The sequence below is a fragment of the Cyberlindnera jadinii genome, assembly GCF_001661405.1.
Source record: "Cyberlindnera jadinii NRRL Y-1542 unplaced genomic scaffold CYBJAscaffold_5, whole genome shotgun sequence".
In the NCBI taxonomy this organism is placed as follows: domain Eukaryota; kingdom Fungi; phylum Ascomycota; class Saccharomycetes; order Phaffomycetales; family Wickerhamomycetaceae; genus Williopsis; species Williopsis jadinii.
The window spans coordinates 512,853-531,229 of record NW_017963656.1 but is presented as its reverse complement, the minus strand read 5'-3'; the positions used below and the strand labels follow the sequence as shown (position 1 = coordinate 531,229).

The 18,377-nt window shown below is 44.7% G+C and overlaps 8 protein-coding genes across 8 annotated transcripts; 5 read left to right on the top strand and 3 right to left on the bottom strand.

Annotated features, from left to right (window-relative positions):
• Nucleotides 1-74: 74 nt before the first annotated feature.
• Nucleotides 75-6,056, top strand: UFD4 (putative ubiquitin-protein ligase UFD4; the record flags this gene model as incomplete). The annotated part of the gene is made up of 3 exons (XM_020217128.1): nucleotides 75-4,509; nucleotides 4,740-4,781; nucleotides 4,834-6,056. The coding sequence occupies 3 exons, from the start codon at nucleotides 75-77 to the stop codon at nucleotides 6,000-6,002; spliced, it is 5,646 nt and encodes a 1,881-aa protein (XP_020071047.1). The 3' UTR covers nucleotides 6,003-6,056.
• Nucleotides 6,057-7,392: 1,336 nt separating this feature from the next.
• On the top strand, nucleotides 7,393-9,360 carry CYBJADRAFT_172767 (uncharacterized protein; the record flags this gene model as incomplete). The annotated part of the gene is made up of 1 exon (XM_020216392.1): nucleotides 7,393-9,360. The coding sequence occupies one exon, from the start codon at nucleotides 7,393-7,395 to the stop codon at nucleotides 9,358-9,360; it is 1,968 nt and encodes a 655-aa protein (XP_020071046.1).
• A 40-nt stretch (nucleotides 9,361-9,400) lies between these two features.
• CYBJADRAFT_167394 (TLC domain-containing protein) lies at nucleotides 9,401-11,001 on the bottom strand. The gene has a single exon (XM_020214885.1). It carries the CDS (start codon nucleotides 10,832-10,834, stop codon nucleotides 9,554-9,556), a length of 1,281 nt encoding a protein of 426 aa, XP_020071045.1. The 5' UTR covers nucleotides 10,835-11,001; the 3' UTR covers nucleotides 9,401-9,553.
• HSE1 (ESCRT-0 subunit protein HSE1) lies at nucleotides 10,913-12,600 on the top strand (the record flags this gene model as incomplete). Its single annotated transcript, XM_020216391.1, has 2 exons — nucleotides 10,913-11,004; nucleotides 11,262-12,600. The coding sequence occupies 2 exons, from the start codon at nucleotides 10,913-10,915 to the stop codon at nucleotides 12,598-12,600; spliced, it is 1,431 nt and encodes a 476-aa protein (XP_020071044.1).
• Nucleotides 12,601-12,750: 150 nt separating this feature from the next.
• On the top strand, nucleotides 12,751-13,657 carry CAP1 (Cap1p). The gene has a single exon (XM_020214884.1). The coding sequence runs from the start codon at nucleotides 12,793-12,795 to the stop codon at nucleotides 13,543-13,545; it is 753 nt and encodes a 250-aa protein (XP_020071043.1). The 5' UTR covers nucleotides 12,751-12,792; the 3' UTR covers nucleotides 13,546-13,657.
• Nucleotides 13,616-13,897, bottom strand: SFT1 (Sft1p; the record flags this gene model as incomplete). The annotated part of the gene is made up of 1 exon (XM_020212649.1): nucleotides 13,616-13,897. The coding sequence occupies one exon, from the start codon at nucleotides 13,895-13,897 to the stop codon at nucleotides 13,616-13,618; it is 282 nt and encodes a 93-aa protein (XP_020071042.1).
• A 1,251-nt stretch (nucleotides 13,898-15,148) lies between these two features.
• On the top strand, nucleotides 15,149-15,886 carry CYBJADRAFT_126787 (60S ribosomal protein eL14; the record flags this gene model as incomplete). The annotated part of the gene is made up of 2 exons (XM_020212664.1): nucleotides 15,149-15,277; nucleotides 15,599-15,886. The coding sequence occupies 2 exons, from the start codon at nucleotides 15,149-15,151 to the stop codon at nucleotides 15,884-15,886; spliced, it is 417 nt and encodes a 138-aa protein (XP_020071041.1).
• A 92-nt stretch (nucleotides 15,887-15,978) lies between these two features.
• Nucleotides 15,979-18,105, bottom strand: BYE1 (Bye1p; the record flags this gene model as incomplete). Its single annotated transcript, XM_020216390.1, has 1 exon — nucleotides 15,979-18,105. One exon carries the CDS (start codon nucleotides 18,103-18,105, stop codon nucleotides 15,979-15,981), a length of 2,127 nt encoding a protein of 708 aa, XP_020071040.1.
• Between the last annotated feature and the right edge of the window lie 272 nt (nucleotides 18,106-18,377).

Genomic DNA, 18,377 nt, shown 5'->3' with positions numbered 1-18,377 from the left:
GGTGGGCGCCACGTTGTTGTTGTTGTTTTCACATTTGCTCCCTTGTCTTATAATCTGATATATAAGTGGATACAATGAGCGGGAAAGAAGAGGACACGGTTATGCATTCCGATGAAGAGTTGGACTATGAAGACGAGGACGTTAGTCTGCGTCGGATGGCTGAAAGGTATAGAAAGATGTCTGAGAATAAACGTTCACAGAGCGACTTTGGTGATAAGGGCGACAGCGGAATGCAATCTATTCACAGCGCCATGTGGGAGGGCGAAGATAGTAACGTGGACTCGGGATTCTTAGATGAGCGGGAAGCGGATGATAACGAGGACCAAGATCAGGATATTTCTGCACACGAAGGACACAATGAAGACGGGGATGAAGACAACAATGATTATGATAATGACAACGACAGTGATGATGACGATAACGATGACGAAGCGAATAGCAGTTATGAGGATGAGAATCCACTGCTGGATGCCTTCCGTCAACTTGCCAATGCTAGAAGAAATGGAGCCACCGCAGAGTCTGTACTGGAGAACGTTAGCAGAATGCTACCGGGTTCCCTGATGTTTGGTGGACAGCGCCGTGATTCTAGATGGGATTCTTATATAAAGGTCATGAACGAAAGAGAGGATCCATATTTCGTACAGGAATCCATCAACGAGCTGAGTGAACGGTTGTTAATGATGAACGGATTCGATGCAGAGCGTGGGTTACCGCATTACCAGTTGTCAAAGGCGTTGGTTGGTGTCATGAACGAACCTCGTTGGCAGGAACATATGGAGCTACAGCTTGTTGCATGCCGTTGTCTCTATAACTTGCTGGAGATTGAACCGACATATTGTCGCGGTGCCATCGACTGTGGTGTAATTGGTACCTTGAAGGCCAAGTTGATGGAGATAAGCTCTATTGATTTAGCTGAACAGGCGTTGCAAACTTTGGAGTTCATATCAAGATTTCACGGGTATGCACTACTATCAGCAGGTTGTCTTGGTGGAGTTTTGATGTACTTGGATTTCTTTACGATTCATGCACAAAGGAAAGCCACCCGTATAGTTGCAAACTCTGTGAAAAACGTTTCACAGGCTCATTTGTCAACAGTGGAGGAGATATTCCCAACATTACAACGTATTGTGATTGAATTCACTGATCCACAGGAATTGGAAAATGCTTGGTCTGCCATTTCCCTCATCGTTAAGAACTTTCGCACATCTCAAAGTTTAGAAAAGATTGTAACTTCGGAACTCTTGAATAAAATCTTAAGGGTTGTTTCAAGCCCAGATACTACGTTGTCAACGGTGTTGGGATTGATTAACACTCTGAGTACTTGTGCGCAGAACAATAACTTGGCGGTGGAAATTATTAAGACTGATAAAGTTGCCGATGCAATCGTTGCGATCTTGACTAGGTTTCAAAAAGGTTCCAGAGTTGAATCTGAAGGGGTTACAGTTGAAACTTTAATGTCTATACCGAAGGATTTATCGCTCTCGATCTTATATCTCATTGTTTATCTCCTACCTTGTGACCCTAAACCTGCATTGACCCCAAATGAAAAACATCCAAAGGATTATTCATCAGCAATGACCCAGTATAAGAAGTTTGCAAATCAAATCTTTCCGTTATTGGTGAATATATATTCTGCAACTGTGGTATTCGAGATTAGATTATATGCTTTGGTATGTCTCATACGTATTGTTGCTTCTTTTGAAGACTTGAAGGATTTGAAAGACTCTTCACTTGTTATCAATTTGTTGGGTTCAATTGTCATCCAGAATAAGAGCGCCATACGGACAGAAAAGCTAAATATGAGTCCATACCACATCTTATACGCTGCATTAACTTTGGCGAATGGTCTTATGACTAAAGATCCCGATCATTTCATCACGGAGTTTGAGAGAGAAGGTCTCTTAGCTGACACTTCAAATCTGTTGGAAATTTTAAGAAGTGAAGAGAGGCATCTTGTTGATGTAAAAGCAGAAATGGCACAAGAGGATGATGAAAGATTCGAGTCTCATGATGACAGCGATGAAGATGGTAATGATATTGAAGAACCACATCATGAAGAAGATCAATACGACTACGAACAAGATGAATTCATGAGCGATGAAGATGAGCTCTCTGATGTATATTCTCAATTGAGGGACCCAAGATCCCTTGAAGTACAGAGAAACGCGAATGTTCCAACGATAAGAGAGTTCAATATATCATCTTTAATTCGTATATTAAGTAAGAGAGCTGCAGCCATGGAACAAACATACTTGAAGAGGAAAGTTTGTGGTGGTACGAAATTGGAGCATTTAAGACTATTGGATGATATAAATGGCAATTTGAACGACTTACGTGCTTGCAATGATTACACCAGGGAGGAGTGGATAAACACGTGGACGAATTTCAGGGATGCCATAATGAAAGATTCATATACCATTTCCAGTTTTGAACTTATAAGCTCTGGTATCATTGAAACTTTATCCATTTTGTTCAATGAATCGAGGTTTGGTGGACAGTATTCCCTATCAAGACAGACGTTCTTGGAGGTGTTTAAGGACGAAATCTTCGAAACACTCATGCACAAACTCCAAGAATCTTTAACAAGAGCAGAATCGTTTGGAATTATAGGATGTGGCTTGAAAACTGGTGAAAATAGAGCTGCATCTTTAGGTAAACAGCTCAAACTCAAACTTTCTTATGTCTCAGATCCTGATGATGATGAGCCGTTGTTTGAAGAAGGCATGTCGAGCTTTGTCATTTTGGTACACGCTATTGCTTCATTCAACAATATCAATACATTTTTGAAACGCAAGGTTACTATGCCTCTTTTCTTTGGATCGCCAGCAACTACATCGATCAAAGGTGATTGGTATTTGGAATTTTCGATTGATGATGAGGTGATTCCATTAGAGACAACGATATACGGGGCCCTCTATAAGAGTTCTCTGGCCAAAAACTCAAATTTTGATACAACAAAATTTTGGCAAGAGGTACACAATGTGACATTCCGCAAAGTGAAAGGTCCTGTTCCTTACTTGGATCTCGACGAGAAGTACCCGACTACAAGTCAAGAAGAGTTGGAGCTCCTAAATCAGCCTTCAACTATCAGTATCTTGAATTTGCTTAAAGTCTTGTACAGGTTTCATCCTAATGGAGATGATTCGTTGTTTGTGAACTTCAAGCTAACCGCAAAATTGAAAAGGCAGTTAGAAGAACCTTTAATTGTTGCATCTGGAATATTACCCGATTGGTCTATTCACATCACTCGTGCCTTTCCCTTTTTGTTCCCGTTAGAGACAAGAATTTTCTTCTTGCAGTCCACTTCCTTTGGCTATTCCAGATTGATTCAGTTATGGAGTAATAAGGCTTCACAAGATACCGATGGTGACAATCAAAACAATAGCAGCTTATCGTTGGGTCGTATTACTAGACACAAGGTGCGTGTTTCTCGTATGCATCTGTTGAAGAGTGCTTTCAAAGTTTTAGACAAGCTTGCTTCCCATCCAAGTATTTTGGAAGTTGAGTTCAACGATGAAGTTGGTACAGGATTGGGTCCGACTCTGGAGTTCTATTCTAACGTGTGTCATTGCTTTGCAGAGAAGAGTTTAAAACTCTGGAGAGATAATGAAAGCAGCGAGGATGGGTACGTTTACTCCCAACTGGGCCTATTTCCAGCGCCAATATCCCCAAACGACCCAAATTTTGATGACCGTATGATGAATTTCAAGTATTTGGGAATGTTCATTGCACGTGCTCTTTTGGACGGCCGTATCTTGGATTTCTCGTTCAATCCGGTCTTCTTCGAACTATGCGCTTTGGAGATTGAACAGAAGTATGACGCCTTTCCGCTTGAAAAGTTGAAAGATATTGACCTACAGCTGTACAAGTCTTTGAAGTATTTGAAAGAAAAGCAGGGTGACGATGACTTTGTCGCAGAATTAGGAATAAATTTCACAGTTCCTGGATATGACATTGAACTTGTTGAAGGGGGAGCAGAAAGAATAGTAAGTTCTGCTGGAGATGTTCAGGAGTATATCGAACTCGTTATTGATTGGACTCTCAATAAGGGTATTCAAGACCAATTGGAGAGCTTCATCCTTGGATTTTCTGAAGTTTTCCCTTATTATTCAATGCTTGTATTTTCACCACTTGAGATCGTCAAGTTAACAGGTGAAAGCTCAGAGGATTGGTCATATCAAACGTTGGCCTCATGTATTCATGCAGATCACGGCTATAATATTGATTCCAAGAGCGTCCAGAATTTGATCAAATTGATGACCAGTTTTACACACGATGAACGTCGGTCTTTCCTAAAATTCCTTACAGGATCACCGCGTTTACCAATTGGGGGATTCAAAAACTTGAAACCAGTCTTCACTGTTGTTTTGAAAAGAGCCGAAGACGGGCTGAAACCAGATGATTATTTACCAAGTGTCATGACTTGTGCAAACTATTTGAAGTTACCGGACTATTCGTCTTTGGATATGTTAACTTCAAAGGTTAAAACTGCAATTTATGAAGGTGCAGGTGCTTTCCTACTCTCTTAGCGTGATGTCGATACCTTTTTTCTCCTTTTCCCAATTCTCATTTCTAATCCATTTACAAAATACTAATCGTTTAAGCATCACATCGTTGTGTAGTTAGTGTTTTTCGTGGTGTATGGGTGAGCGTGTTACCCTACTTAGATTTCCAGCTGTTGAAAAATTCTTTCAAAATTGACTTTCGAGTGCTCTGAAATGGAGAACACATTGGAATAGAAGATAACGAGAAAGTGAACTGGATGATGTTTAGAAGGCTCCGTAAGTGTTGAGTCATAACTTCTGATTTTTGTAAAATGCTAACTATATTTAGCTACTGTTTTCACCCGTTTAAATGGGCGCTTTTTAAGTACAGAGGCATCTGTCGGAACATCAACAAAGACGTCGTCGAGCGTAAAGCCAGAAGACGTTTCGAGTGCCCCACAGGGACAACTTAGTGAACTCACTTCAGAGGAGTTTTATGAGGAGATTCATACGGAAGCACTGAAATTGACTCCATCACAAGAGCGTGACTTGGATAATAGCTTGAAACAAGCTATGCTTAAGAACAAAGAGGTTGCCGATTTCTTGAAAGATTACACCGTCGACTTGCCAAACAAGAAGATCAGGGATACTACCGGTGCTAAGACGATTGGTACAGATACACAATATCCAAGATTGGAGCGTAGTGATAAACATGAGCCATACACATCCCAGGAGTTGTACTTACGTCGTGAATTCTTGGAGAAGAACGCTAGTAGACTCGGCTCACAATTGAGAGACGTTTATATCCCACATTTGGAGGTTTCACGCCCACAGGGAGTTGAAAAGATGAGCATTGCTAAGCTCCTAGCTGCTGGTGCACACTTGGGCCATTCAAAGTCTCTTTACCGTTCATCCAATCAACAGTTCATCTACGGTGAATACAAGGGAATTCACATCATCGATTTGGAAAAGACCCTTGTATATTTGAAAAAGGCATGTAGAGTTGTTGAAGAAGTTGCCTTGAAAGGTGGTGTTATCTTATTTGTTGGTTCTTCTCCATATGAACGTGTACTGGAGAAGAGTGCATCTAGATGTGGTGGTTACTACATCTCTACCAAATGGACCGCTGGAACGTTGACCAACGCGACTGAAATTTCATCCAAATGGGCTCGCGTTGAAGTCGACATGGGTGATAGACCAACCGGAAGACAACTCACTGCTCAAGAACAACGTTCCATTGTGAAACCAGACCTTATCGTTGTGTTGAACCCAACTGAAAACAGAGTGTTACTTCACGAAGCTGCGCAGACAAGAGTTCCAACTGTTGGTATCATTGATACGGATTCAGAATCTTCCCTTGTGACATATCCTATCCCAGCAAATGACAGTTCGCGTAGATCTGTTACTCTTCTCTGCGGTGTTTTGAGCAAGAGCGGTGAAAAGGGTTACAATACTAGATTGACGCAGTTTGCCCAATACAGAGCTGCGAATGAATCAAACGTTGATTCTTCTTTGTAAATATCACAGTGACGCATATTTTGGTACATAGTTATAACAGAAACAGTATTGCGCTTATTAATCTTTAGAGCACGTTGCTTTATCATTAACAGAAAATGGAGAGAGTCGAACTCCAGTAATGAGACGAAATAATAACAATTCGAACCTGCTCATGTTCGAAAATGGGTGTATCGTTACTCGATGCTTAGATTGTTATCGGTGACTTGGAACATGACATTCTGCCTATTTGGAACCTTTTCTTGATTCTCAACACCTACTATTGAAAACTACGCACACACCATCGCAAGGGCCTTCAAGGTGCCGAAAGACTAGTGTAGATGTTTGCTGTTAGTAAGCTAACATTAATCAACCATCACTAGAGCCGGGGGAGATGTATGCCTAGATACAGTTCTAGGCATTGATGATCGCCGAGCCGAAGCACATCTCTATTACAGCTTAATAAATGTGCCTACAATGAACTGTACACACTGATGAACTCTATTGCCCACGCATATTCCCAAATGAGCAAGCAGCTCCAGATTTAACCGTACTAACTTCCTAAAAAAAGAACACGAACGTGAGCTGGGTGGAGGAACTCAACCTCGAAGGTAACCAAAACATTGGTTGCGTATTAAACTATGAGCTCATATCTCATAGTCCACGGTGTGCTGCGCAGTGGCGCGTGCAGCCCGTGGGCTTTAAGGTTTGAGGTTGAATAGGAACTTCCGAGTCCCTTAGTCCCGTAGTCATGAGCTTGAGCACCCCTTCAGTCCCGCTCATGCCAACTTCATAATATCAGTCTCGAAGTCTGTAGAAGGCGTCGGAGTTGACAGATTAATCTTCATACATCGTGACACATGTAGCTGTGGTCACTGAAGGTCACCTCACCCCCAGTTTCACATACAAGCAACCATTCAATTACGGACTACATAAGTCATTTGATGGTTTAGATAATAATGAACGGCAGAACCCCTTGTTGCTACGGGAGACGACGATCAGAGACCGCCCCTAGGAGCAAACCTTATTCCTCGCCCGACCACTGAACATGCAGGGAGGTGCATAACTGACACCCTCAAATAGTCCCAATACGGAAGGTGTCGATGGTGGACTCTACTGGAAACGCCCATTTTAGCCCATGGCAATGCTTTGCTTAATCCCCGGTTTCTCCATATTGGTAATTCACAGAGCCGTGTGCAGAAGAACATGAAGGAGGACGTGACTTTGGACGTCGATCCCACCGAGTTGGAACAGCCATCAAGGGGCTAGCGTAATGCCCTCGTATTTCTGCTCTTCTGAAGGGCTCTACTGTACCGAGCTTATATAGAATCACCTTTTCCCACTTTTGAGCCTCTCTAATGGCAGGCACATGATGTGTAGAACAGTGTAACCCAACATAGCTCCTTTTGTTATAATGTTGCCTTCCATTCACTTGTTATCCACTGCTCTTTTCGCAGCCACCTCTCTTGCAGTGGCTGCTCCAAACCCAGCTGCCATCGCTGAAGCTCTGCCATGGGCTAATGCTAACCCATACGCCAGTGCTGCTGCTGAAGCGTATGCTGAGGCATACGCTGAAGCTGTTGCTATTGCTCATCCTGATCCTGAAGCCTACGCTTTGGCTGCATCCGCAGACGACTGTGCCACTATCGCCTGTCATGCTTCTTGTGGTTTGATGATTATGGGTGGTTCTGAGTGTACACTCAACACCACTAACTCGTACGCTGGTCCATACAACACTACTTGTCTCTGTAGTAGTGACTCTTCTTTGAACCAATACTATGCCTCTTGTATGAACTGTGGTTGGACTCTGTGGAAGTACTACGGTCCTTATGTCAGTGAGGCATTGGCTGCCTGTAAGACTCTATCAACTGAGCCAACAGGTACATTGAGATGTTCGACGACTTTGACTGATGAGTACACTGTTGACACGGGTATTAATGCCTGTGATTACACCGGTGGATGCACAACAACCTCGTCAACAACTGAAGTTCCAACGACTACTGCTGAGACGACTACTGCTGAGCCAACAACAGAGGAAACAACAGAGGAAACTACTGAAACAACTGCTGCTGAGCCAACCACTGAGGAAACCACCGCTGAGCCAACCACTGAGGAAACCACCGCTGAGCCAACTACTGAAGAAACTACTGAGCCAACTACTGAGCCAACTACTGAGCCAACTACTGAGCCAACTACTGAGCCAACTACTGAGCCAACTACTGAGCCAACTACTGAGGAAACCACTGAGGAAACTGCTGAGCCAACCACTGAGGAAACAACGGAAGAGCCAGCATCATCTGAGCCAACAGAGTCGTCCGCTTCATCAGAGGACTCTGAGATCATCCCATCCTCAGATGTTGCTCCAGAGCCAACTTTCACCGGTGATCTCATCTCTGGTGTTCCAGAATGGACCATTACCATACCAGGAACCCTTGGTCCTTGGACCTCTGTTGACTTGGCTGTGTCCAACAACGGTTCTATTGGCGAGTTTGAATACTCTGATGCAAATGCTTCCGTCAACGGTGAGGAAGTTGAAGGTCTTGAAATCAACATCAGCGCAGAATCCATCACCATTGGTATTAGTTCTGAGATCGACGAATCTGATGTACTAACCATCACATTCGCTGCTCGTATCATTTCAGGTGGCTCGTGGACCTCCAACGCTTTGTTGTCTATCACCACCCCTGATGATAAGAGATTTGCTAAGAGAGCTGTTCAAACTTGGGAATTGTCTTCTACAATCACCGCTGATGAGGATACCAGCTCCAGCTCTGATGAGGATATCAGTTCCAGCTCTGAAGAGGTCATCACGTCCTCCTCAGGTTTCGTCAACATCACTTCAACAACCACTGAGTCTATTGATTCCACCACAGTTATCACCGTCACCTCATGTAGTGACGATGTCTGCTCCACTACAGACGTCACTACTGGTGTCACTGTTGTTACTGAAACCATTTCTGGCGTCGTGACCTCCTACACCACCTACTGTCCTATCTCCACTGTTACTGAGGAAAGTATCAGTACCACCGTCATCACCATCACCTCCTGTGAAGAGGACAAGTGCACTGAGATTCCAAAGACCACCGGTGTCACCACTGTGACCACCACTGGAGCTGAAGGTGACGTTACCACCTACACCACTTACTGTCCAACCGAGACCGGTGCTACGAAGGAAGGTGAGGAAACTGGTGCTACAAAGGAAGCTGAACAGACCTCCACTGAGACAGCTCATGTCACTTCAACTGTCACCAAACAATCCGAGGCTTCCACTGAAGCTGGTGTCTCTTCAACTGATGTTGCTGTCAGCACCTTTGAAGGCGCAGCTACAAAGATTGTCGGTTCCACTCTTGTTGGTTTGGTCTTCGGAATGCTCTTCATCTAATCATTTTGATGAGTTGTCTACCAACATTTGAAGTGTAACCGTCGCTCGAATAAATGATCTCATTCATTTGTTTAATTACACAATACCTTAGTAGATACCAGTTTGAAGTATTAATTATTATGATAAGCGCATATTAGCTGGGAATGTGTATATTCCCTTCTTATTATTGTATGTGCATGTTCCGGTTTCTTGACTATTTGTCCTTCTTAGCCTCAATTGTCTCTTCTTCCTCTTCTTTCAAAGTCTCTTGGACTTTGTTATCTTCATTGTCTTCTTCTTCATCATCATCCTCATCCTCTGAGTCTGATCTCTCATCTCTGGCCTCGTTGTCAGCGACAAATCTATACAGGATTCTCAGAATCAAGAATAGCCAATAGCAATTGAGCAAATTAAGAGCAAAGATCAACGCGAAGGTAATGCTTTGACTAATCCAACACTTGTACTGTTGTGTGGCAAAGTTCAATCTATACGGACCCACAGTACGGAACTCTGTAAGCACAGACCACAGAATCTTCATATTGATCCAGTGTCTCAGGTAGATCCAAACTCCGACAAAGACTATGAACCAAGGTCCCGTCAACGGCGAGTCCAGATAGTTTAAAACCTTTGAAGTTGCCAGGAAGAAATCGGAAACGTCCATGGTGATATAGACGGCCAATCCCATCTTGTGGAAGTTGAAGACGTACGACGACCAGATGAGAAGCATCGTGACGATATGATGCATAATCAGCTCATTGTAATCCTTTCTAGGCTTCTCAACCTGTAGGATCAAGAGCACAGACTGCTGTGCCCAGAAAGCAGCCTGTCCCAGGAAGAACACCTTGTAGAGGTAATCGATCTCCTTGTCAGGGTACGTGGCATACATCGTGTCCGTTCTAAAGAGCCAGAGATCAGAATAGTACATCACGTACAACCCAAACGGACCCGAGGTCCCGTAGTAGAAGATCGAGTACGACTGCTCCAAGAAACGGTTGATCTTTGAAGTCTTCTTGAGCCCAACTAACGTCGAGATTGGTCTCAGAATGCACTGCATAACGAACTCTCTCAGGAATGAGAAGAAAACCATATAGTACAGAATAAAAGCCAGGTCCTTGATGCCCTTCCCGTACATTGAGGTGTCTCCAACCTGGTACGACACAGTGACGAACATGTGCAGTGGATTGGACTCGGTGTAGTTGCCAGAGAGGAAGTACGCGGAGTAAACAACAACCATTATGGCCAACGGTGTTATCCAGATGTGCCTATGGTTCAGCTCAACACATGCGGTCCACATCTTGGCCCAGATCTCGGAGTCTGTCGACGAGGCCCTGGACAGAGCACTTATCCTTGAGATGGACCGGCGGCGTTCGGACGGGGTCTCTGCCTGCGCAGAGAAGCCTGGAACGCTATCACCAAGGTCGATTTTACCAACCGATGACGTTCTTCTTCTTCTTCCCTTTGGAGTGTGCGGAGGAGTAGTACCCGACTTATTCATCTCAATCTTCTTCGCACGTATAGCTACCGATTCCGAGAGTATTCACAGGTCCTGGTGATCAACAACAAGAGCACAGCAATGGCAGTAGCTCACGGTTCAACGGCTTCAAGCGTGTTGGGGAAAAGTTTTGATGCTGGCCATAAGCAACAGACCTTCACCGAGGCAGGATGGTGATGCCCCAAAGGGGAAATATTCGCGGCAGGAATAGGGGTAGATTACGTAATCCCTATGATTACATAATGCTTATGTAACATACGCCTCATCCGGACACCACACCCGCACACCACGTATACAGCCAGCCCAGTTCCGGTGCGGTGGTCGGGGCGGAGGCGGCGGTGGGAGCGTACTTTCATTGTTTATGTCTTATGTGTTGTTATCCCCCTTTCGTAGGCCCACGGTCACTACAAAGCACACTGGAGCAAGGAAGGATGTCGTCGTTAGATAGCCTCATCAATAAGGCAACGGATGCCACGCTGACACAGGACAATTGGCAGTACAACCTCGATGTGTGTGATAAGATCCTCGAGGACCCAGAACAGTACTGTTCCAAAGCCATTGATGCCCTCCGGTATAAGCTGTCGTTGAAAGATGGGAACGTGTTGTTACGTAGCTTGACGCTGCTGGTTGCCATTGCAGAGAACTGCGGTTCTCGAGCTCAACAGCTCATTGCTACGAAATCGTTTATGCAGCTGCTGCTCTCCAAGATGAGGGATCCACAGACGCACCGAGAGATAAAGACCAAGATCACCACTGTGTTGGCGCAGCTGGACGATTCTTTCCACAGGGATCCTTCGTTGAAGCCGGTTAGCGAGGCGTACCGTGAGGTGAAGTTGAGTTTCCCACAGTACCTGGCGCCGACTAAGCCACAGAAGTTTGAATTGAAAGATGAAGATGCTGATTTGAGAACAGCTATTGAACTATCGCTTAGGGAGTCTCAGAGGCAACAGCCACTTCCAGAGATACCTCAAGTGGAGGCTCAGCCGCAGGTTCAACCACAGGCTCAACCACAGGCTCCAGCTCAACCACAGGCTCCAGCTCAAGTTCAGCAACCTCAACGTACGTTCTCAAGGGTCCGTGCCTTGTACGACTCATTCTCAAACGACCCTGCTGATTTGAAATTCCACAAGGGCGATGTAATAACGGTGATCGAAAGGGTGTATAAAGACTGGGGGAAAGGCTCATTACGGGGCGTCATCGGGTTATTCCCCTTCAACTACGTTACTCCATTGTACGACCCTACTCCTGAAGAGTTAATGCAAGAACAACTGAAGGAACAAGAAATCCTCTCACGCAGTGCTGATGTTGAGAAGCTACTGGTCTTGCTCACAAGAGCGTCTAACGACGAAGAGTCGCTGGCATTGACACAGAGTGAGGAGTTCAAGACTCTATACCAAAGAGTTGTTTTGATCAAACCTGAATTGGCAACGTTGATTGATAAGTATCGCCAGAGAAAAGATGATTTGATGGATCTTTATGGTAAGCTGAAGACTGCCACAATCTCCTATGAGGAGATGACAGACCCTATAAAGCAACAGCAGTACCATTATACCCAGCAGTACCAGCAACAACAGGTGCAACAGCAGCAAACCGGTTATCAACCACAACAGGTGCAACAACAACAAACTGGATATCCACAACAACAGGTGCAACTGCAACAAACCGGGTATCCACAGCAGCAACAAACCGGACAGCAGCAGGTACCATCACAGGCCACGGGGAATTACCAACAGCCTCTAAACTACCAGCAAGCTCCATATCCACGTTAAGTTAGATAAGTATGTGTAAGTAAACATCCGCACATCTACACACCCGTACACCAGTAAACCCGTACATCAATACACCCGTACACCATATATATAAACAGGTAGGGAGAAGGGCTACGGGGCATAATTTCGGGATCGTTGGGTCTGACATATCGAAACTTACACCTTAAAGGCCCCCTCAAAGCTAGCGAGAAGATGAAGTTAGACGACGTTATAGACCAATTGATTGCTGATGCGCCAGTTGATGAAATCCCACAAGTGTTGGAGGACCTTAAGAAGATCTCTTCAAGTAACATCAATGCCATAATCTCCGATTCACTGGTTCGTTATAACCTGGAGAACAATGTTGTTGTTCAAAGTTCCAAGGGAGGTGTTATACTCTCCAAGTATAACCAATTGGAAGGCTCTACGGATAAGTTCATTGACTATGCGAAGGGGATCACAGTGACTGTGGATCACGTCAAGCTGAAGGTTGTTGATGAAGAGAGTAGCGATTCTGATGAACTCTGCGTTGCATTGGAATCAGAGTTGCAGAGATATGTGGATGATAAGTACCCCAATGAGGTTGACGTACTAGTTACACCCGATGTCATCATAGTAGTTGGGTCCAAATCAAACGTGGCAAACTTCTGGAGTTCAAGATGGAGATCAGTGTATGACTTTGACGGTGCTACTCTCAGGGGGAAAATATCAGTTGACGTTCACTACTACGAAGACGGCAACGTCAGATTCTTAGGCGAACATTCTGTTGAGGAATCCACAGATGACCCGGTGAAGACCATCGGGTCTGCGGAGGATATTGTGGAGCGTGATTTGCAGAGAACAATCTCACAGCTAAACGATCAGCATTTCAAACAACTGAGAAGACAATTACCTGTGACAAGGGCCAAAGTTCAATGGGGTAATGCCATTGGTAATTACAGATTGGGCAAAGACGTTGCCAAATGAGTTGTTCCCACAATGCCACAGTGTGTTATTTCTTGTAATAAAACTATACACACCCGTAAATAAAAAGATTCTAAAAGAGCTTTGTAAGCATCCAAATGATGAAGAATATACCTAACGCCATTCCAACATATCTCCAGACAGAATTGCCACTTTGCATCGCTCTTGTAAGCCCGTGTGAAGAGTCTCGTATATTATCATAGATCCTCGAAACTTGCTCGTTCAACTGTGTAATTATCGAATCATCCCTTGCAATGTTGTCAATGTCTTGAGTTATATTACGGAACGTTGATAATCTTGAGCTCAGCTCGTCGAATTTGGCATTGTTATTCGCTTCTGATTGTGCGTACGACATTAGTATCTCCTGTTGAGTTAAAGCTCTGTGAGGATTGATTCTGAAAGCAATTGGCTCCAGTTTATATGCTACCAGTTGATAAATTTCTGTATATATGTCCCCAGCCCAAAAAAAAAGAGAAGCACACGCTTACGGCACTCAAAATTGTGGGCTAGAAACAAGTTTTAACACTACGAGACAATCCTTCAATTGCAGTAAACGTGGCAATTATCGCAGTTATATACAGATACATAGGGATTCACTACGAAGGCATTGTTAGTATACGTCGACAGGAGGACATAGCAAGGTTGCAAGGCAGGCAGTAGCACATTATATATGACTCAGCGTAGATCTTGGTGTAAAAAGTTTGTTAATCTTCATTTAGTTATCAAGAATAGGCGTAACGTTTCTCATCCCGATAGATAATGTGCTTCTCCACTGGCGTTGGCGTCTCAAGAATGGTTCACATACCCTTATAGAGACTTCTTTTTCTCCATCATCATCACCAATGACCACGGCGTGAAGCACCATTGAAGGATCACTCAGACGGTATAAAAATTGGTTTCATCGCACCACACAGACCCATAGTTGAAACTAGGCGTGTTTCGGTATCTGTGGGGCAGTCAAACGCAAATTAGAGTCATCATCGATACCTTCAACCTGCTTTACAGGCACAAACAGTGTTACAGCCAGCTAGAGGAACCACAGTGTATCAAGTGTAGATGGGGAACTCCCCTGGCTCTACAATTGATACAATCGTGGTTCTCCACAGCTGGTCTCCGTCGTCATGGTGCCATAGGCTCAAAGTGGCTTCTTCAGGACGGCAAAGCTGAGCAAAGCGAGAAGAAATTAATAATTCATCCCCGTTTATAAAGTGAAAAGTTTTCAACACTTAGGGCTCCGGTTAGCATATTTTGCAGCCCTATTGCCCACGTGATGTGGCACACACTAGGGCACGACACACCCACACACCACCGCCACCGCACCCTGCTTCTGCCGCTGAGCCCCGCGCGCACCGGGAAAAGAAAAGAAAAACAAGTCACAACACCTCAAACACCCACACACCACCACCACGCACCACCGCAGTTTTGCGTGGTGTTCGTGTGTTTGTGTGCGCGTGTGTGTTCGCGGTGTGTTGGTACGGGCGTGTGTGCGGTGCCGGTGACTCTGTTTGGCAAAAGTGAAAACTTCAACAACCTCACTAACCAATATTTCACACCTCAAGAGAAGTTCTTCAACAACCAAAGCAGGTTTTCATTAAACACAGAAGAAATGTCCACCGAAACCACTGTTAAGGCCTCCAACTGGAGATTGGTCGAAGTCGGCCGTGTTGTCTTGGTCAACAAGGGCCAATACAAGGGAAAGTTGGCCACTATCGTTGAGATCATTGACCACAAGAGAGTGAGTTTCCGTTTACGAGAGAGGAGAGAGAGAGAGAGAGTGTGTGTGTGTGTACACGTGTGTACACGTGTGAATGCTTGGTCTAAGCGGTGGAGAGTCGAATAGAAAGCGCTGGAATGTGTGTCCTTGAGGAGCTCGCCGTGAAGCTCATATCCACACGCTGGTGCACTATGAACACGAAGGACTAGCTACACCACACCAAGACGACAGACAGACGTCTGGCACCGCACACGGTGCTCACACATAGCATCACACCACACCTGACGATCCCATCTCTCGAAAAGTTTGATTTTAAGACAGCATACTAACAAAGTACAATAGGCTCTTGTTGACGGTCCAACCACTGGTGTTCCACGTCAATCCATTTCTCTTGCCCACGTTGTTCTTACCCCATTGACCTACTCCGTTCCAAGAGGTGCTAGAACCGCTACCGTTGCTAAGAAGTTCACCGCTGCCGGTGTCTCTGAGAAATGGGCTCAATCCTCCTGGGCTAAGAAGATTGCTCAAAGAGAAACCAGAAGAGGTCTCTCTGACTTTGACAGATTCAAAGTTTTGGTGTTGAAGAAACAACAAAGATTTGCTGTCAAGAAGGCTTTGGCTAAGGCTTAAATGATTAATCTTGTATAATTGTTTTATTTACGTTTGGGCATATATTGCGGGTTTTCCTCATTAGAGCTGTAGATATCTTTGCCATTATGTACTTACATGGTGTTCTTCAAGAGCTGCTGTAGATGCTGTACGAGCAATGTTGGGTTGTTCTTGGTCTCTGGCCTTTCCTCGAAGATCTTCTGCATCAGTGCCATCTCATTAGGACCTAGCGAGGCCGTTGCGTCGTACTCCATCAATGGCTGTTGTGTACTCTTTGCAAAATCGTGAATCATCTCCTGTCTAACAACGAGAACAACGTACAGCCTGTCAGCAACGCCTTCAACTTTCAAGTTGCTAAACGTCTTGAACCACTTCGGGAGCCTTGTAGAAATCGGTAAGATATAGGCATCTTTCACAAACGGTTGTGTGTTCCTCAACACACCGTACTTGCTCTTTGAATCGAGGTAGTCCCAGAGTCTCTTGTAGCCATTTCCAACATTGTCAGAGTTCTTCAGCTCCAGTAAGATCATCTTCCTCGACGTGGAGATCTTTAGGAGATAGTCCTCAGCTTTACGAGTGTCCAATCGTCCTTGGATTTCAAGTGGCAGGTTACCATCGAACACACTATACGCAATGTCTCTGAACTCGTCAGGATTCAACGTGGTGTTGTTGAACTGCAAGCAACTCTCAAAATTAGTCACACCAGCGAACACTGTTTGTCCATGCCATAGTTGTGAATTGAGCTGAACCACTGTTGGATCGTATCCATCAACCTCGGCCAGTTTCTTACTGGTTTCTCCAAGAATCTTGGCCAAGTCGTCATCCTCTTCATCCTCAAAGAGTTCAATGTTTTGTGGGGTGCCGTCACCTTCGTCTGCACCGTTGTGGACGATATCCTCCTCATCGACAAAGTGTTGAGGGTTATACATCCCGTTGATATCCTTTGAACCGAGATCAACACTCTTACGCTCAACTGTTGGTTGATCATCCGTGAACTTCCTCTCGTTGTCGTCGAGTGGCAGTCCAACATTAAAGTCAAACTGTTGTGATGCAGCCTGAGTTTCTTCATTCTCCAGGACAATGTCTCCCTTGTGTGTTCTTCTAATGTTTGAGACCTTGACTTTCTCCAAGGTGGCCTGTGTCATCGACTCCTTTATGGCTTCTTCCTTCTCCTTACGCAGATCAGGGTTCAGCAGCTCATTAACAGTCATCTTAACCAGTTTGTTGAAAGGTATCTCTCTGTCAATGATGGAGTTTCTTAGCTTGGTATTCTTGACATCACGGATATTGACAAAGATCCTTGTAGAGGCCTCTTTATAGTCTTTTGTAAGTTTCCCGGTAGCTCGATCATGATGTCCTTCAAACAGGTCCTCTTCCAGCTTGTGAGCCCATCTATTCGAGATCTCTTCGATGGTGCCCTCTTCATTGGGGATCGTATGGCCTGGTAAAAGGTTGAGAAACATGCCTTCAAACCTCTTCCTTACTGCCTGTCTTGCCTTCTCCTCGATATGGTCAAGAGCCGGCTTTGTCACTTTGGTCTTCTTTGGCTTCTTACTCTTGTTGGAATCTTCATCATTGGCGTCTGACATTGACCGTTTTATCGAACCTTTAGCAATCTTCTTCTCCAACTTTAACCGTCTCTTCTCCTCCTTCAACTCTTTCCTCAACCGTTCAGCCTCCTCATCAATGTTATCGTCGTCGTCGTCACCGGCCTCATCCGAACTCTCTGAGGATGAGACATCGGATTCGCCATCCTGAACCTCGTCACCTTCATCGTCTTCTTCCGCGCCGTCTTCATCTTTGAAATCCTTGAGCACTCTCAAAAACTCGGACTTCTTTCTGGCTTTCTTCTTGTCGTCTTCATCCAGCTCCTTTCGAACCATCACAGGATCCAATTTGCACTCCAATGTCTTATAATAAGGGTCGTCCAGATCACAAACATTACAGCGATAATTGTCCGGTATAATACTCGGATCCTTTAGAAGACACTCGTTGTGTTGCCATGTACGACACTTTTCACATTGGATCATATCACGTTCGTCAGTAGTCTCGTCGTAGTTTGCATCCGTAGTGCCACACACAGTGCACAAGACATGCTCATCTTCTTCCTTAAGCCTCTCAGCCTCAGCTTCCTCCTCTGCTCTACGCAGGGCTTCTTCCAACTCCTTCTGTTCCTCCTCAAGACGCCTGTGGTGTCCCTTGTTGGCACGGGACGAACGACGCACCGATGACATATCCATCTCGCTCATTCCAGCTGGTCCTTTCAATGGCGAATAGCTCACAAGACTTTGTTTAGAGAGCTCTTCTGGTGTTTGCAAAGTAGCACACCAAGTGGAAAAAACCACACACATACAAAATTTTGTAGTGATAAATATCACGTGATATGCACGTGATATATGTATATATATAATAATGGAGAACAATGAATACCACCTTCTAATGGCTACATGGGTGTTAATTGGTGGAATATTTCGGTGTGATTGGGTTCGTTATCTATGTTTAGACTGTTTGT